At 39.5% G+C, this 17,806-nt stretch overlaps 1 protein-coding gene across 8 annotated transcripts in view; it reads left to right on the forward strand.

Moving 5' to 3' along the window:
* OCA2 (OCA2 melanosomal transmembrane protein) overlaps positions 1–17,806 on the forward strand; it is a 279,721-nt gene that overhangs the window by 10,407 nt on the left and 251,508 nt on the right. For 2 of the 8 annotated variants that reach the window (XM_036859042.1, XM_036859035.1), the window contains exons 2-3: positions 10,386–10,425; positions 11,412–11,681. In XM_036859042.1, the coding sequence (XP_036714937.1) occupies positions 11,434–11,681 (248 nt within the window). In that variant the 5' untranslated portion in view covers positions 10,386–10,425; positions 11,412–11,433. Of the gene's footprint in view, positions 1–10,385; positions 10,444–11,387; positions 11,682–17,806 lie in introns of all 8 variants that reach the window. The other 6 variants (XM_036859040.1, XM_036859041.1, XM_036859036.1 and 3 more) reach the window with 4 other exon arrangements.

The raw sequence follows: 17,806 nt of genomic DNA on the forward strand, positions 1-17,806 counted from the left end.
TCCTGGCCATTGTAAATAGTGCTGCAATGAACAGTGTGGTGCATGTCTCTTTTTGAAATATGGTTTTGTCAGGGTATATGCCCAGTAGTGGGATTGCTGGGTCATATGGTAGGTTTTTTTTTAGTTTTATCAGGAACCTCCATACTATTCTCCATAGTGGCTATATCAGTTTACATTCCCACCAACAATGCAAGAGGGTTCCCTTTTCTCAACACCCTCTCCAGCATTTATTGTTTGTAGATTTTTTGATGATGGCCATTCTGACCAGTGTGAGGTGATACCTCATTGTGGTTTTGATTTGCATTTCTCTAATGATTATTGATGCTGAGCATCCTTTCATGTGTTTGTTGGCAATCTGTATATCTTCTTTGGAGAAACGTCTATTTAGGTCTTCTGCCCATTTCTTGATTGGGTTGTTTGTTTTTTTGATATTGAGCTGCATGTGCTGCTTGTATTTTGGAGATTAATCCTTTGTCAGTTGCTTCACTTGCAAATATTTTCTCCCATTCTGAGGGATGTCTTTTCATCTTGTTTATGGTTTCCTTTGCTCTGGAAAAGTTTTAAGTTTCATTAGGTCCCATTTGTATGTTTTTGTTTTTATTTCCATTTCTCTAGGAGGTGGATCAAAAAGGATCCTTGTGTGATTTATGTCAAAGAGTGTTCTTCCTATGTTTTCCTCTAAAAGTTTTATAGTGTCTAACCTTACATTTAGGTCTTTAATCCATTTTGAGTTTATTTTTGTGTATGGTGTTAGGAAGTGTTCTGATTTCAATCTTTCACATGTAGCTGTCCAGTTTTCCCAGCACCACTTATTGAAGAGGTCTTCTTTATCAAAGATAAGGTGACCATATGTGCGTGGGTTTATCTCTGGGCTTTCTATCTTGTTCCATTTATGTATATTTCTGTTTATGTGCCAGTACCATACTGTCTTGATTACTGTAGCTTTGTAATATAGTCTGAAGTCAGGGAGCCTGATTCCTCCAGCTCTGTTTTTCTTTCTCAAGATTGCTTCGGCTATTTGGGGCCTTTTGTGTTTCCATACAAATTGTGAAAGTTTTTGTTCTAGTTCTGTGACAGATGCCATTGGTAGTTTGATAGGGACTCATTGAATCTGTAGATGGCTTTGGGCAGTATAGTTATTTTCACAATGTTCATTCTTCCAATCCAAGAACACAGTACATCTCTCCATCTGTTTGTATCATCTTTAATTTCTTTCATCAGTGTCTTATAGTTTTCTGCATACAGGTCTTTTGTCTCCTTAGGTAGGTTTATTCCTAGGTATTTTTTTCCTTTCGTTGCAGTGGTAAATGGGAGTGTTTTCATAATTTCACTTTCAGATTTTTCATCATTAGTGTATAGGAACGCAAGAGACTTCTGTGCATTAATGTTGTATCTGGTTGCTTTACCAAATTCATTGATTAGCTCTAGTAGTTTTCTGGTAGCATCTTTAGGATTCTCTATGTATAGTATCATGTCATCTGCAAGCAGTGACAATTTTACCTCCTCTTTTCTGATTTGGATTCCTTTTATTCCTTTTTCTTCTCTGATTGCCGTGGCTAAAACTTCCAAAGCTATGTTGAATAATAGTGGTGAGAGTGGGCATCCTTGTCTTTTTCCTGATTTTAGAGGAAATGGTTTCAGTTTTTCACCATTGAAAAAGATGTTGGCTGTGGGTTTGTCATATATGCCCTTTATTATGTTGAGGTAAGTTCCCTCTATGCCTACTTTCTGGAGAGTTTTTATCATAAATTGGGTGTTGAATTTTGTCAAAAGCTTTTTCTTCATCACTGAGATTATCATATGGTTTTTATCGTTCAGTTTGTTAATGCGGTGTATCACATTGATTGATTTCCATATATTGAAGAATCCTTGCATTCCTGGAATAAACCCCACTTGATCATGGTGTATGATCCTTTTAATGTGCTGTTGGATTCTGTTTGCTAGTATTTTGTTGAGGATATTTGCATCTATGTTCATCAGTGATATTGGCCTGTAGTTTTCTTTTTTTGTGACATCTTTGATTTTGGTAACAGGGTGATGGTGGCCTCGTAGAATGAGTTTGGGAGTGTTCCTCCCTCTGCTATATTTTGGGAGAGTTTGAGAAGGATAGGTGTTAGCTCTTCTCTAAATGTTTGTTAGAATTCGTCTGTGAAGCCATCTGGTCCTGGGCTTTTGTTTGGTGCAAGATTTTTAATCACAGTTTCAATTTCAGTGCTTGTGATTGGTCTGTTTATATTTTCTATTTCTTCCTGGTTCAGTCTTGGAAGGTTGTGCTTTTCTAAAATTTGTCTATTTCTTCCAGGTTGTCCATTTTATTGGCATATAGTTGCTTGTAGTAATCTCTCATGATTCTTTGTATTTCTGCAGTGTCAGTTGTTACTTCTCCTTTTTCATTTCTAATTCTGTTGATTTGAGTCTTCTCCCTTTATTTTCTTGATGAGTCTGGCTAATGGTTTACCAATTTTATTTCTCTTCTCGAAGAACTGGCTTTTAATTTTATTGATCTTTCCTATTGTTTGCTTCATTTCTTTTTCATTTATTTCTGATCTGATTTTTATGATTTCCTTCCTTCTGCTAACTTTGGGGTTTTTTTGTTCTTCTTTTCTAATTGCTTTAGGTGTAAGGTTAGGTTGTTTATTTGAGATGTTTCTTGTTTCTTGAGGTAGGATTGTATTGCTCTAAACTTCCGTCTTAGAACTGCTTTAGCTGCATCCCATAGGTTTTGAGTCATCGTGTTTTCATTGTCATTTCTTTCTAGGTATTTTTTTATTTCCTCTTTAATTTCTTCAGTGATCTCTTGGTTATTTAGTAGTGTATTGTTTAGCCTCCATGTGTTTGTATTTTTTACAGATTTTTTCCCCTGTAATTGATATCTAGTCTCATAGCGTTGTGGTCGGAAAAGATACTTGATATGATTTCAATTTTCTTAAATTTACCAAGGCTTAATTTGTGACCCAAGATATTATCTATCATGGAGAATGTTCCTTGAGCAGTTGAGAAGAGAGTGTGTTCTGCTGTGTTTGGATGGAATGTCCTATAAATATCAATTAAGTCCCTCTTGTTTAATGTGTCATTTAAAGCTTGTGTTTGCTTATTTATTTTCATTTTGGGTGATCTGTCCATTGGTGAAAGTGGGGTGTTAAAGTCCCCTATTATTATTGTGTTACTCAATTTCCTCTTTTATGGCTTTTAACATTTGCCTTATGTATTGAGGTACTCCTATGTTGGGTGCATAAATATTTACAATTGTTACATCTTCTTCTTGGATTGATCCCTTGATCATTATGTTGTGTCCTTCTTTGTCTCTTGTAATAGTCTTATTTTAAAGTCTATTTTGTCTGATATGAGAATTGCTACTCCAGCTTTCTTTTGATTTCCATTTGCATGGAATATCTTTTTCCATCCCCTCACCTTCAGTCTGTATGTGTCCCTAGGTCAGAAGTGGGTCTTTTGTAGACAGCATATATGCAGGTCTTGTTTTTCTATCCATTCAGCTCATTTGTGTCTTTTGGTTGGAGCATTTAATCCATTTACTTTTAAGGTAATTATCGATATGTATTTTCCTATTACCATTTTCTCAATGGTTTGGGGTTTGCCTTTTTTGGTCTTTTCCTTCTCTGTGTTTCTGCCTAGAGATGTTCCTTTAGCATTTGTTGTAAAGCTGGTTTGGTGATGCTGAATTCTCTTAGTTTTTGCTTGTCTGTAAAGGATTTAATTTCTCCATTGAATCTGAATGAGATCCTTGTTGCGTAGAGTAATCTTTGTTGTAGGTTTCTCCCTTTCATCACTTTAAATAGGTCCTGCCAGTCCTTTCTGGCTTGCAGAGTTTCTGTTGAAAGATCAGCTGTTAACCTTAATAGGATTCCCTTGTATGTTTTTTGTTGCTTTTCCCTTGCTGCTTTTAATATTTTTCTTCGTATTTAATTTTTGATAGTTTGATTTATATGTGTCTTGGCGAGTTTCTTCTCGGATTTTTCCTGTATGGGACTCTCTGCACTTCCTGGACTTGATTGACTATTTCCTTTCCCATGTTAAGGAAGTTTTCCACTATAATCTCTTCAAATATTTTCTCAGACCCTTTCTTTTTCTCTTCTTCTTCTGGGACCCCTATAATTCAAATATTGGTGGGTTTAATATTGTCCCAGATGTCTCTGAGCCTGTCCTCAATTCTTTTGATTCTTTTTTCCTTATTCACTCTGCAGTATTTATTTCCACTATTTTATCTTCCAGGTCACTTATCCGTTTTTCTGCCTCAGTTATTCTGCTACTGATTCCTTCTAGAGAATTTTTAATTTCATTTATTGTGTTGTTCATCATTTGTTTGCTCTTTAGTTCTTCTAGGTCCTTGTTAAACCTTTCTTGTATTTTCTCCATTCTATTTCCACGATTTTGGATCATGTTTACTATCATTACTCTGAATTCTTTTTCAGGTAGACTGCCTATTTTTTTCTTCATTTCTTTGGTCTGCTGGGTTTTTACCTTGCTTCTTCATCTGCTGTGTATTTCTCTGTCTTCCCATTTTGCTTAACTTACTGTGTTTGGAGGTCTCCTTTTTGCAGGCTGCAGGTTTGTAGTTCCTCTTGTTTTTGGTGCCTGCCCCCAGTGGGTAAGGTTGGTTCAGTGGGTTGTGTAGGCTTCCTGGTGGAGGGAACTGGTGCCTGTGTTCTGGTGGATGAGGCTGGATCTTGTCTTTCTGGTGGCCAGGACCACGTCGGGTGGTGTTTTTTGGGCTGTCTGTGAAATTAGTATGATTTTAGGCAGCCTCTCTGCTAATGGGTGTGGTCATGTTCCTGTCTTGCTAGTTGTTTGCCATGGGGCGTCCATCACCGTGGCTTGCTGGCCGTTGGGTGGAGCTGGGTCTTAGTATTGAGACAGAGATCTCTGGGAGAGCTCTCACCAATTGATATTATGTGGTGCCGGGAGGTCTCTGGTGGTCCAATGTCCTGAACTTGGCTCTCCCACCTCAGAGGCTCAAGCCTGACACCATGCTGGAGCAGCAAGATCCTGTAAGTCACACGGCTCAGAAGAAAAGGGAAAAAAAGAAAGAAAAAATAAATTAAAATGAAAAAATAAAAAAATAATTTTAAAAAAAGTAATAAAAAAAGAAGAAGAGAGTAACCAAACCAGTAAACAAATCCACCAATGATAACAAGTGCTAAAAACTATACTAAGATAAATATAAAAATCAGTAACAAGTCAGTTGCAGACAGCAAACCCCAAGTCTACAGTTGCTCCCAATGTCCTTTGCATCAATTTTGGGTTGATTCATTGTCTATTCAGGTATTCCACAGATGCAGGGCACCTCAAGTTGATTGTGGGGATTTAATCTGCTGTCCTGAGGCTGCTTGGAGAAATTTCCCTTTCTCTTCTTTGTTTGCACAGCTCCTGGGGTTCAGCTTTGGTTTTGGCCCCACCTCTCAGTGTAGGTTGCCCTCAGGCTTCTGTTCCCACCCAGAAAGGATGGGGTTAAAGTAGTGGCTGATTAGGGGGCTCTGGCTCACTCATGCTGGGGGTGGGAGGGGTACGGTATTTATAATTGGAATGCAGGGCAAGCCTGTGGTGGCAGAGGCTGGCGTGACGTTGCAACAGCCTGAGGCACACTGTATGTTCTCCTGGGGAACTTGTCCCTTGATCATGGGACCCTGGCAGTGGCGGCTGCACAGGCTCCCGGGAGGGTAGGTGTGGATAGTGACCTGGGCTTGTACACAGGCTTCTTGGTGGTTGCAGCAGCAGCCTTAACATTTCATGCCCGTCTCTGGTGTCCACACTGATAGCTTCAGCTCATGCCCATCTCTGGAGCTAGTTTAGGCAATGCTCTGAATCCCCTCTCCTTGCTCACCCCAAAATAATGGTCTCTTGCCTCTTCAGCAGCTCCAGACTTTTTCCTGGAATACCACCCGTCAGTCCGTGGCGCACTAGCCCCCTTCAGGCTGTGTTCACGCAGCCAACCCCAGTCCTCTCCCTGGGATCCGACCTCTGAATCCAGAGCCTCAGCTCCCAGCCACACCCACCCTGGAGGGTGAGCAGACAAGCCTCTGGGGCTGGTGAGTGCTGCTCGGCACCGATCCTCTGTGCGGGAATCTCTCCGCTTTGCCCTCTGCACCCCTGTTGCTGTGCTCTCCTCCGTGGCTCTGAAGCTTCCCCACTCCCACCCCCGTCTCTGCCAGTGAAGGGGCTTCCTAGTGTGTGGAAACTTTTCCTCCTTCACAGCTCCCTCCCAGAGGTGCAGGTTCCATCCCTATTCTTTTGTCTGTTTTTTCTTTTTTCTTTTGCCCTACCCAGGTACGTGGGGATTTTCTTGCCTTTTGGGAAGCCTGAGGTCTTCTGCCAGCGTTCAGTAGGTGTTCTGTAGGAGTTGTTCCACATGTAGATGTATTTCTTATGTATTTGTGGGGAGGAAGGTGATCTCTGTGTCTTACTCCTCCACCATCTTGACGGTCCCATGTCCCTCTCCATTCTTTATCTCACCAATTTGTGGCAAATTGTCTTAAATATTTCCTCTACATACATTGATAACCATATCAGAGAGTGTTACAATATTTGCTTCAAAAATCAAACGTATTGTAGAAAATTCCAAAAGACAGAGAAAATGTATTGTATTTGCTCTTATTTTTCCATTTCCATTATTATTTTCACCTTCCTGATGCTCCAAAATTTCTTCTCTTAATCTTTCTTTTTTGTTTAGAGAACTTTCTTTGGCCATTCTTTTAGGATAGATCTGCTGGCAACAAATTCTCTCAGTTTTCTTTCATCTAGGGTCCTGATTTCCCCTACATTCCTGAAGGATATTTTCACTAGATAAAGGATTCGGGGCTGACAGTTCTTCCTTTCATTACTTGAAAAATATGGTGCCACTTCTGGCCTCCATGGTTTCTGTTATTTGAATTTTTTCCCCCTGTACGTACATCTTCATTTTTCTCTTGATGGTTTCAAGACTTTTTCTTTGTCTTTAGTTTTCAAAAGTTTGACTACAGTATATCTTGGTGTAGGTTTCTTTTGGATTATCTTCTTTGGGTTTTCCTAAGCTTCTTCGATGTGTAGATATATGTGTTTTGTCCAATTTGGGGAGTTTTCAACCATTATTTCTTCAAACACTTTTTCAGCTACATAGTATTTCTCTTCTCCTTCTGGGATTCTCATTACATGAAGATTATATCTTTTGTTATAGTCCCACAGGTCTCTGAGGGTCTGTTAATTTTTTTCCACTTTTGTTTTTATTAGGTAATTTCTATTGTTCTAACTCCCAGTTCATTAGTTCTTTTCTGTTTCCTCCATTTTGCTGTTGAGCCATCTATTGAATTTTTAGTTTTGCTATTGTGTTTTTCAGTTCCATTTGGTTCTTCTTTGCTGAGACTTTCTAGTTTTTCATTTGTTCCAAGTGTCTCTGTTATTGCCTGTTGAACCATTTTCATTTTGGCTGTCTTAAAACTCTTTGTCAGATAATTCCAACATCCCTGTCGCCTTAGTGTTGTCATCTATTTTCTTTCAAGTTGATATTTCCTTGGTTATCACTGTAACAGGGGATTTTGATAGAAACTTGCACATTTCAAGTATTATGAGGCTCTAATACCTATTTAAACTTTCTGTTTAGCTGGTTTCCTCTGACACCACTCCAGCAGAAGGGCCTAGTACTGCCTCATTGCTGCCAGGTGCAATTAGAAATCCAAGTTCCCCACTTGGCCTCAGTTGATATCATGGTAGGGAAGGATTCCTTGTTATTTCTGGGTGGTGGTGTGGGAGATCTGGCTCCCTACTGGGCCTCTGCTGATACCTTACTGGATGGGAGGGATAAGGTCACCTCATTGCTGCTCCTCATATGGCCTCCAGGGACACAGTTGTGACGTGGCCTCACTACTGCAGTGGTGAAAGTTCTGTCTACTTGGCCTGCTCTGACACCTCACCAAGGAGGTGTTTCTCTTACTGCAAGGTAGGGCTGAAGTTCAGATTCCCCACTCTTGGTCACCACCTACCTGGTAGGGGGTGTGCATAAGGAGGAGGTTGGACTCCCTAGCACCCAGCAGAGATGAACGTCCCAGCTCCCTATTTTCCTTCTCTGATCACCCCAGTGGGAATGGGGGATCGGGCCCCTTATTATAGCCTGGTGAGGCTGGGAGTTTAGGCTCACCACTTGGCCTTTGCTGTCTGGGTAAATTTGGGTCTACAGTGTTTGGCTGCAGTAGAGTAGTGTCTAAAAGTTTTCTATCCTACTAGGCTGCCACATTCATATTCCTTTGGCTAGAGAGGGCAGGCCTTTCTTGGGGCTTTTTTGGTCTATATCTGTTGGTGTTTCCAGGTTGCTGACATCTTCAGCACCCTGTCTGGGATATATGGACATGATAAAAATCCAAGGACACAGCCTCACTGCTGTGTCATTTCTTGGGTCCCTAACTTGTTTGCCGCCTTCTGTCCACCTTTCAGAGTCTTCTTACGGTTGTTTTATATAAAATGTCAGGTTTTTCATCGTACTTAGCAGGAAGAAGCGGGAATAGTAATTTTACTCTATGTTCCTGGGAGCACAAGTCCTGAGATGTAATTTTTTAGTGTTGATAGTATGTTTGCATGCTAGCCTGAATGATTTAGGAGAGAAGGAGGAAAAAATGTAGCGAAACAGTCTGAACAGGTGAGAGTGGGTGGGCTCCATTGTACCCAGTAGGGCTGCAGGCAAGCGTGTCCTTGGAAGGCTGGGTACTTCGGCCTCTGGTTAGCTTCTCAGCATGTCTACCTCCCATGTAACCAGCTTCTGTGGTTATGTACTCAGAGCAGCTTCCATTTCCTTCTTGGACCCTGGCTGATTCCTTCAGTGAAGGAAGGAAGAGGCAAAGTCAGTAGCTGAGACTAGAAAGGAGGGAAGGTGTATAGGGATTTAAGGAGGGAGGTGGAGGAGAGCAGGAGTGAAAATTGACTTGGGAGATGCAGTAGGATTGCTGGGCAGTGCTGGGGCCAACTGAGAACCCTGCATGTGGAGGCCAGGTGAGACCAGCAGCAGCACCCAGGGTTCTCCGTGGCCACATTCAGCCACTTAAGTGGTGGCTCAGAGTGGGCAAGTCAGGTTTGGGGTCTTGCCTCGTGGCAGATAGACTCCAGGGTGGGCCCTATGATCCCCACTGTCTGGTGTTCACACTCTTGTGTGATGATCCCCTGCCCCTGAGTGAGAGTGGGACCTTTAACTGGCTTCCAACCAATAGAATATGGCAAGGGTGATGGATGGGATGTTACTCTTTGACGGCTACATTACATGAAATTCTTCCTTGTTAGTTGACTCGCTCTGGAGACTCTTCCTGTTCCTTGATGAAGTGAACAGACATGTTGGGGTCCACATGGCAAAGAGCTGCAGGAAGCCTGTAGGAAGTGAGGATGGCCTCCAGCCGACAGCCAGCAAGCAGCTCGGTCCTCAGTCCTGCAGCCACTAGGAAGTGAATTCTACCAGCACTGAGTGATCTTGGAAGCTGATTCCCAGCCCAATGACACTTGAGAGCCTAATCATAAGACCTACCTAAGCCTGCCCCAGCGACCCCTGAGCCACTGAAACTCTGAGATTATAAATGTGTATTATTTTAAGCAACTTATTTTGTGGTAATTTATTATGCAATAATAGAAAACTCATATATCAGGTGAACTTGACAGAATGTAAGAGGAGGCAAGTAAAAGGAGTGTGTTTGCTTTACCACAGAATCTCAACTGGGAAAGGGGAGGGAGGACGTGTTGGCTGACGTGGGAGCAGGCAAGTGCTGGAGAGGCACTCACAAAACTTAGAGCCCAGGGTGTAGATGGTGAAGCCAAAAAATAACAGCAAGTGTAGTAGTGGGTGGGAGGGATGGGGAGAGAGAGAGACAGACCATAAGCTGGGGCCCAAGTCTTCGAAGAATGAAGGTGGGACATGGCCAGGAAGACAGTAGTCAGTGTAGTAAAGGTTGGGTGGTGTATTTCAATGGCAGCTGGAGTACATTAGGGAGAGGAGAAGATGGCAGTGGAGAGCTAAGAGGATAACTCTATTAAAGGGAGAGAGTGGGACCCAGTGTGTGATGAAAATGTGGGGCCTCTTGTTCAAAAAGCAGGAAAAAGGGCTGTTAACAGTCCTACAATATAAAAGATTTTCTTTTCTTCCACAGTCTCTTGACTTGTCATGGTGTTTTAAATTGCTATTCTAAGTAAAGAAAAATTAAAAATTTTAATTATTAGCATAAATTTTATCATTCATCTTTATGTTGTGCAACATCAGTTTAAAATACAAATATGAGAGCATTTAACTTGTAGGTGGAATCCCGGAAGTCACACAAGTTGTGTTTTCAATGTGTAGTTCAAATGTGCATATGGAGTTTATTCTTACCGGGTAATGGAAACATTGTGTGAAACTATAATATTTTTGTTTTGTCTTTTGATACAAGTACAGTCTATCAACACTCTCTGCCGTCTGCTTACTGATGAGTAAGTCATCTTTTCAATGTAAGTGATGGGTTAAAGTAGGGAAATCAGAGCAATAAGAAAATAGTAGGACTTCCTTGGTCATTTGGGTTTCTTCAAAAGCTGTTGCCTTTCTGTATTTAAAGTAAATTCTTGTTCCATCAGAAAGTGTGGGCTTTTGGGCTGTGAGCACACCCCGCCCCCACTTACTCAGTTGTAGACATAACTCACTGACCTTGTACCTGCTTGGACTCCCACACATCCTGGGCCCTCCAGAATTTGTGATCATGGGGCATTGCGAGCCTCTGTGAATTGGGTGACAAGGAGTGGTGGACCCATGAATTGTACTCACTTCACCCAACTGTAAACAAATAAAATGGTAATGGGTTAAAACATAATCCCAAAAGCAGGACACCATAACCTTGCAAGTATAGTGATTTTTCTCATTTTTGTAATAGGTATTATTATTTTCTCATTGCAAGAGTATTAATTTTCTAGATGCAAAAGTCGTTAAAGCTGTAGCCTAGACAAAGACAAAGGAGAAAGCCTGAATCATCTGTACCTCCACCACACAAAGGTAGCCATATTTTAGAGGCTGTGTCTTTTTGGTTTTCTGTTCTATGTATATTCTACGTACTTATTTATTTCAAGAGATATATCCCAGTGTATCAATGGTGTTTACCATATTTTAAACATTTCCCAATGTCAGTATCTCTAGAGGATGTTTATGTTTGCATAGTATTTCCTACTATGCACATATCACAATTTACCCAACTAATGCTCTCTTGTTGAATAGTTAGGTCACTGCTAGTGTGAAATGTGCTAAAATATTCATTCTTGGAGATGAACATACACTTTTTTCCATATGATATTAAATGCTGAAACATGGGAAGGGCCTTGTTATAAGAAGTGTTTCTACTGTACCATTCAGTAGTATGAATTCCCCAAGATGAAAGTGATATTCACAGTTTGCTTTTTATCAACAGTGGTTTCTTTCTGGCTGACTCTAGTGGGAAGAGTGGCAACAGAAACATGCACCTAGAGAACAAAGATGGCAGGCTGACCTCTGGTGTGCTGGAGATGGAGATACATCAGACATCTGCTCCCATGAGTGCTGGCCTGGGAGGGCCGGGGCTGGTGGGACTCAACACCAGCAACCATAGGCCACAGCAGGGAGACAGCAAGGCAGACTCCCTGAACCCCTACCCCAGTGGGGCAGCTGGGCAGAGCTGCTGGGCTCCTGTGGACCAGGATTTTGGCTCATTCTTCGCGGAGTGGAGGTGAGTTTAAAACAATTTTATCTTGTGAATGTGGAATTCACAAATACTGGATTTCCTTGAGCATAGTTCTCTCACATTTTTTGTGGGAAAAATGTCCAGATATTCTGCAAGAATCTTTCCAGCATTAGATCATTTTCCTGGCCTGTTTTGAATGAATGCTACTTCTAAAATGTGGCTATTGTAAATCCAAAAGATAATAAAAATAGAAATCAGATCAGTTACATCACCTGTGTACAAACTGGTTAGTAAGTATTTTCTTAGAGCTATTAAAATCAGGGTATAGGTAACACAGAAAGCAGGAAGGAAGAGTGTGTTAAGTTATCTAGTGCCATGCAACAAACTCCAAAATTCAGCATCTTAAAACAACACATGTTTATTTTCTCACAGTTTTGTGAGTCAGGAATCTGGGCATGGCTTAGCTGGATCCTCTGCTCAGGGTCTTTTACAGGCTGAGAACAAGTGGTCAGCTGGGGCTGACCACGGTTCAGGTGGGCAGGGTCTGCTTCCAAACTCGTCTGTGTGATTGTTGGCTGGGCTCAGTTCCCCCCGGGCAGATAGACTGAGGTTCTCAGTCCCTTCCCAGGAGGCCTGCTCCATCAGGGCAAGCATGAGAGACAGTTCTTTGTAACCTAATCACAGAAGTAACTCCCCATCACTTTTGCTGTGTGGGCCCATACTGAAGGGGATGTGATCACACAAGGGTGTGAACACCTGGAGTGGATCACTGGGGGCATGTCAGAGGCTGCCTGCCACGAAGGTAGAGGAGAGGAGGAGAGAAAAATTGTGAAAGGCTAAATGGACCAAAAAGATGACTGGTGTTATCTATAGAAAACTATGTATGGAGCCCTCCTAGGTTATCTATATCTTCTCATTGTTTACAACTGATCTGAAAACTGATGACAATACAAATGATTCTCATCCCAAGAAATAAATTTGAAGTGTGTCTGATGGAATGAGTTGTCCAGTTTTACACTGATTTTTCAATTCAGTTCAACATTTCTAATTGCCCATATATGTATGGTTTCTTTTTCTTGTTGGTTTCCTGTAATTAATGAGTTAAATAAAATATTTGATATGTGTTCATGTCACATGTATATGGCAGTCATGATTTTATCTTCTTTTTTTACTTACAGTTTTATTGAGATATAATTGACACATAACACTGTACAGGTTAAAGGTGTACAGCATGATAATTTGACTTACATACATCATGAAATGATTACCACAATAAGTTTAGTGAACATCTGTCATCTCATATAGATACAACATTAAAGAAATAGAAAAAAATTGTTTTCCTTGTGATGAGAGCTCTTAGGATTGGCTCTCAACAACTTTCATATACGACATGCAGCAGTGTTAACTATAGTCATTGTGTTGTATATTACATCCCTAGCACTTATTTATCTTGTAACTGGAAGTTCATACCTTTTGACTATCTTCATCCAATTCCCCCTCCCCAAGCCCCTTACTTTGGTAACCACAAATCTGATCTTTTCTGAGTTTGTTTATTTTTTGAAGTATAGTTGACCTACTATACCATGTTAGTTCCTCATCCACAACATAGTGATTCAATATTTCTATATATTTCAAAATGATCACCACAAGTCTAGTTACGATCTGTCACCATACAAAGATATTACTTAGTTATTGACTGTATTCCCCATGCTGTACATTTAATACTGTGACTCATTTATTTTGTAAGTGGAAGTTGTACCTCTTAATCTCTCTCACCTGTTTCTCTCTTCTCTCCACACCCCTCCTTCTGGCAACTACCAGTTTGTTTTATCTGTGACTCTTTTTCTGTTTAGTTATATTTGTTCATTTGTTTTGTTTTTTAGACTCCACATATAAGTGAAATCGTACAGTATTTGTCTTTCTCTGTCTGACTTATTTCACTTAGCATAATACCCTCTAGGTCCATCCATGTTGCTGCAATTGGCAGTACTTCATTCTTTTTTATGGCTGAGTAATAGTCCATTGTATGTATATGTGTGTTTATATATATATACACCACATCTTCTTTTTTCAGTCACCTATTTTTGGGCACTTAGGTTGCTTCCATATCTTGACTATTGTAACTAATGCTGCAATGAACATAGGAGTGCATATATCTTTTCAAATTAGTGTTTTCATTTTTTCCAGATATATTCCCAGGAGTGGAATTGCATTATATAGTAGTTCTATTTTTAGTTTTTAAAGGAGCCTCCATACTGTTTTCCATAGTGTCTGCATCATTTTACATTCCCACCAACAGTGTATGAGGGTTCCCTTTTCTCTACATCCTTGCCAAGATTTGTTATTTATAGACTTTTTGATGATAGCCATTCTGACAGGTCTGAGGTGATATCTCATTGTGGTTTTGATTTGCATTTCCCTGATGATGAGTGAGGCTGAGCATCTTTTCATGTGTCTATTGACCATCTATATGTCTTATTTGTAAAATTGTCTATTCAGGTACTCTGCCCATGTTTTTAATTGGTTGTTTTTGTTTTTTGGGTTTTTTTGATGTTGAGCTGTATGAGTTCTTTCTATATTTTGGATATTAACCCCTTATTTTGATATACCATTTGCAAATATCTTCTCCCATTAAATAGGTGGCCTTTTTGTTTTGCTGATAGATTCCTTCACTGTGCAAAAGGTTTTTAGTTTGATGTGTACATTTTTCTTTTTTTGCTTTTGTTTCCCTTCTCTGAGGAGACATATCCCCCAAAATATTGGTAAGACGGATGTCAAAGAGCATACTGCCTATGTTTTCTTCTAGAAGTTTTATGATTTCGTGTCTTACATTTAGCCTTTAATTCATTTTGAATTTGTTTTTGTATATGGTGTGAGAAAGTAGTCTAGTTTTATTCTTTTGCAGGTAGCTGTCCAATTTTCCCAGTACTATTTATTGAAGAGCCTATCTTTTCCCCATTGTATATTCTTGACTCTTTTGTCATAGATTAATTGCCCATGTAAGTGTGGGTTCATTCTGGGCTATCTCTTCTGTTTCATTGAGCTATGTATCTTTTTTGTGTGTGCCAGTACCATGCTGTTTTGATTGCTGTAGATTTGTAGTATAGTTTGAAATCAGGGAGTGTGATACCTACAGTTTTGCTCTTTTTAAAGATTGCTTTGGCTATTTGGGGTCTTTTATGTTTCCATACCAATTTTAGAATTATTTGTTCAAGTTCTGTGAAAAATACTATTGGTATTTTGATAGGGATTGCACTGAATCTGTAGATTGCTTTGGGTAGTATGGTCATTTTAACAATATTAATTCTTCCAATCCCTGAGCACAATATACCTTTCCATTTGTTTTTGTCACCTTGAATATCTTTCATCAACATCTTATAGTTTTACCTTCTTGTTTAGAGTTATTCCTAGATATTTTATTCTTTTTGATGCAATTGTAAATGGGATTGTTTTCTTGCTTTCTCTTTCTGATAGTTTGTTGTTAGTATAAAGAAATGAACAGATTTCTATATATTAATTTTATATCCTGCAACTTTACCAAATTCATTGATGAGTTCGAGTAGTTTTTTGGTGGTGTATTTAGGATTTTCTATGTATTGTATCATGTCATCTGCAGTGACAGTTTTCCTTCTTCCTTTCCAATTTGGATTTCTTTTATTTCTTTTTCTTGTCTGATTGCTGTAGCTATGACTTCCAATATTTTGCTGAATAAAAGAGGCTATAGTGGACATCCTTATCTTGTTCCTGATCTTAGAGGAAATGCTCTCAGCTTTTCACCATTGAGTATGATGTTAACGGTGGGCTTGTCATATGTGGCCTTTATTATGTTGATGTATGTTCCCTCTATACTCACTTTTTTCAGAGTTATTTTTATCATGAATAGATGTTGAATTTTGTCAAAAGCTTTTTCTGCATCTATCAAGGTGATAATATGATTTTTATTCTACAATTTGTTAATGTGGTATATCACTTTGATTTGTAGATAATGAGCCATCCCTGCACCCCTGGGATAAAACTCATTTGATCATCATGTATGATCCTTTTAATGTATTGTTGAATTTGGTTTGTAATATTCTGTTGAGGATTTTTGCATCTACGTTCATCAGTGATATTGGCTTGTAATTTTCTTTTTTTAAAAAAAGAAGCTATCTTTGTCTAGTTTTGGTATTAGGGTGATGCTGGCCTTGTAGAAAGAGTTCAGAAGTGTTCCTTCCTCCGCAGTTTTTAAGAATAGTTTGAGAAGGATAGATGTTAATGCTTCTTTAAATGTTTGGTAGAATTGACCCATGAAGCCATCTGGTCATGGACCATTGTTTGTTGGGAGTTTTTAAAAATTGCTAATTCAGTTTCATTACTGATAATTTATCTGTTTATATTTTTTATTTCTTCCTGATTCAGTCTTTAGAGGTTGTACATTTATAGGAATTTGTCCATTTCTTCCAGGTTGCCCATTTCATTGTTTGTAGTAATCTCTTATGATCTTTTGTATTTCTGTTAATTTCTTCTTTTTCATTTCTAATTTTATTGATTTGTGCCCTCTCTCTTTTTTTCTTGATGAGTTTGGCTAAAGGTTTATCAATCTATCTATCTATCTATCTATCTATCTATATATATACATGCTTATTTTAAGTTACTGACCTCTTATGTTTGAATGCTTTTTAACAACCCTGCATTTTTACTCCTTCTCAACATTTACTGTTTTTGACATCAGATTTTACATCCTTTTGTTTTGTGTACCCCTTAACTACTTACTGCAGACATAGATGATTTTACTGTTTTTGTAAACTCCTACTATCTTTATAAGTGGTTGATCTACTACTTTAACTGTATACTTGCCTTTGCAAATAAGATATTTTTCCTTTGGTAATTTTTATATTTCTAGTTGTGGCCTTTCCTTTTTTGCTTAGAGAAGTCCCTTAAAGGTGGTTTGCTGGTACTAAACTTTTAGATTTTGCTTGTCTGTAAATCTTTTGATCTCTCCATCAAATATGAATGAAAGCCTTGCCAGGTATACTATACCTGGTTGTAGGTTTTTCCCTTTCATCACTTTTAATATATCAAGTCACTCCCTTCTGGACTGCAGAGTTTCTGCTGAAAAATCAGCTGATAGCCTTATGGGAGTTTCCTCATACATTACTAGTTTTATTCCCTTGCTGTTTTTATTACTCTCTCCTTATCTTTAATTTTTGTCATTTTAATTATAATGTATCTTGGTGTAGATCTCTTTGGGTTGATTCTCTTTGGAACTTTCTGCGCTTCCTGGACCTGGATGTCTGTTTCCTTTCCCAGGTTAGAAATGTTTTCAGCAGTTAGGTCTTCAAATAAGTTCTCTGCCCCTTTCTCTTTCCTTCTTCCCCTGGGACCCCTATAATGTGAATGTTAGTATGCTTGATGTTGTCCCAGAAGTCCCTTAAACTGTTCCATTAAAAAAATTTTCTTTTTTCTGTTCAGCTTGCATGATTCTTATTACTTTTCCAGTTCACTGATCTGTTCCTCTGTATCATCTAATCTGCTGCAAAACTCCTTCTGGTGTATTTTTTTATTTAAGTTATTGTATCCTTCAGCTCTGTTTGGTTTTTCTTTATACTTTCTAAGTTTTTGTTAAACTTCTCACTGTGTTTATCCATTCTTCTGAATTTGTCGAGCATCTTTATGGTCATTTCCATGGAAACTCTATCAGGTAGATTGTTTAACTCCACTTTGCTTTGTTCTTCTGGTGTTTTATTTTATTCCATCATTTAGAACATGTTCCTCTGTCACCTCATTTTGCCTAATTCTCTATTTTTATTTCTATGCATTAGGTAGAATGGTTACATTTTTGTATCTTGGAGAAGTGGCCTTATGGAGGAAATGTTCTATATGTCTCAGCAGGGCACTCCCCTCTGGTCACCAGAGCTAACTACTCTAGGGGTGCCCCCTATGTGGGCTCTGTGGGTCCTTCTGTTGTGATGGGCTGACTATTGTGGGTGGTCTGGTGGGGTGGCTGGCCCCTGGTCTGGCTGGTTGCCAGGCCCTGCCTTTTGCAAAGGATTCTGGCAGCTGATGGGTGGGGCTGGGTCACAAGGTGGCTGGCTGCGGAGCCCAAATGGTTGCAGGGCTAGTGCTGCAACCACTGCTGCTCCTACTGCTGCCACAGTCACAGCCAAAGCTGAAGCAAATGGAGGGTCGGA

The sequence above is a fragment of the Balaenoptera musculus genome, chromosome 7, assembly GCF_009873245.2.
Source record: "Balaenoptera musculus isolate JJ_BM4_2016_0621 chromosome 7, mBalMus1.pri.v3, whole genome shotgun sequence".
NCBI lineage: Eukaryota > Metazoa > Chordata > Mammalia > Artiodactyla > Balaenopteridae > Balaenoptera > Balaenoptera musculus.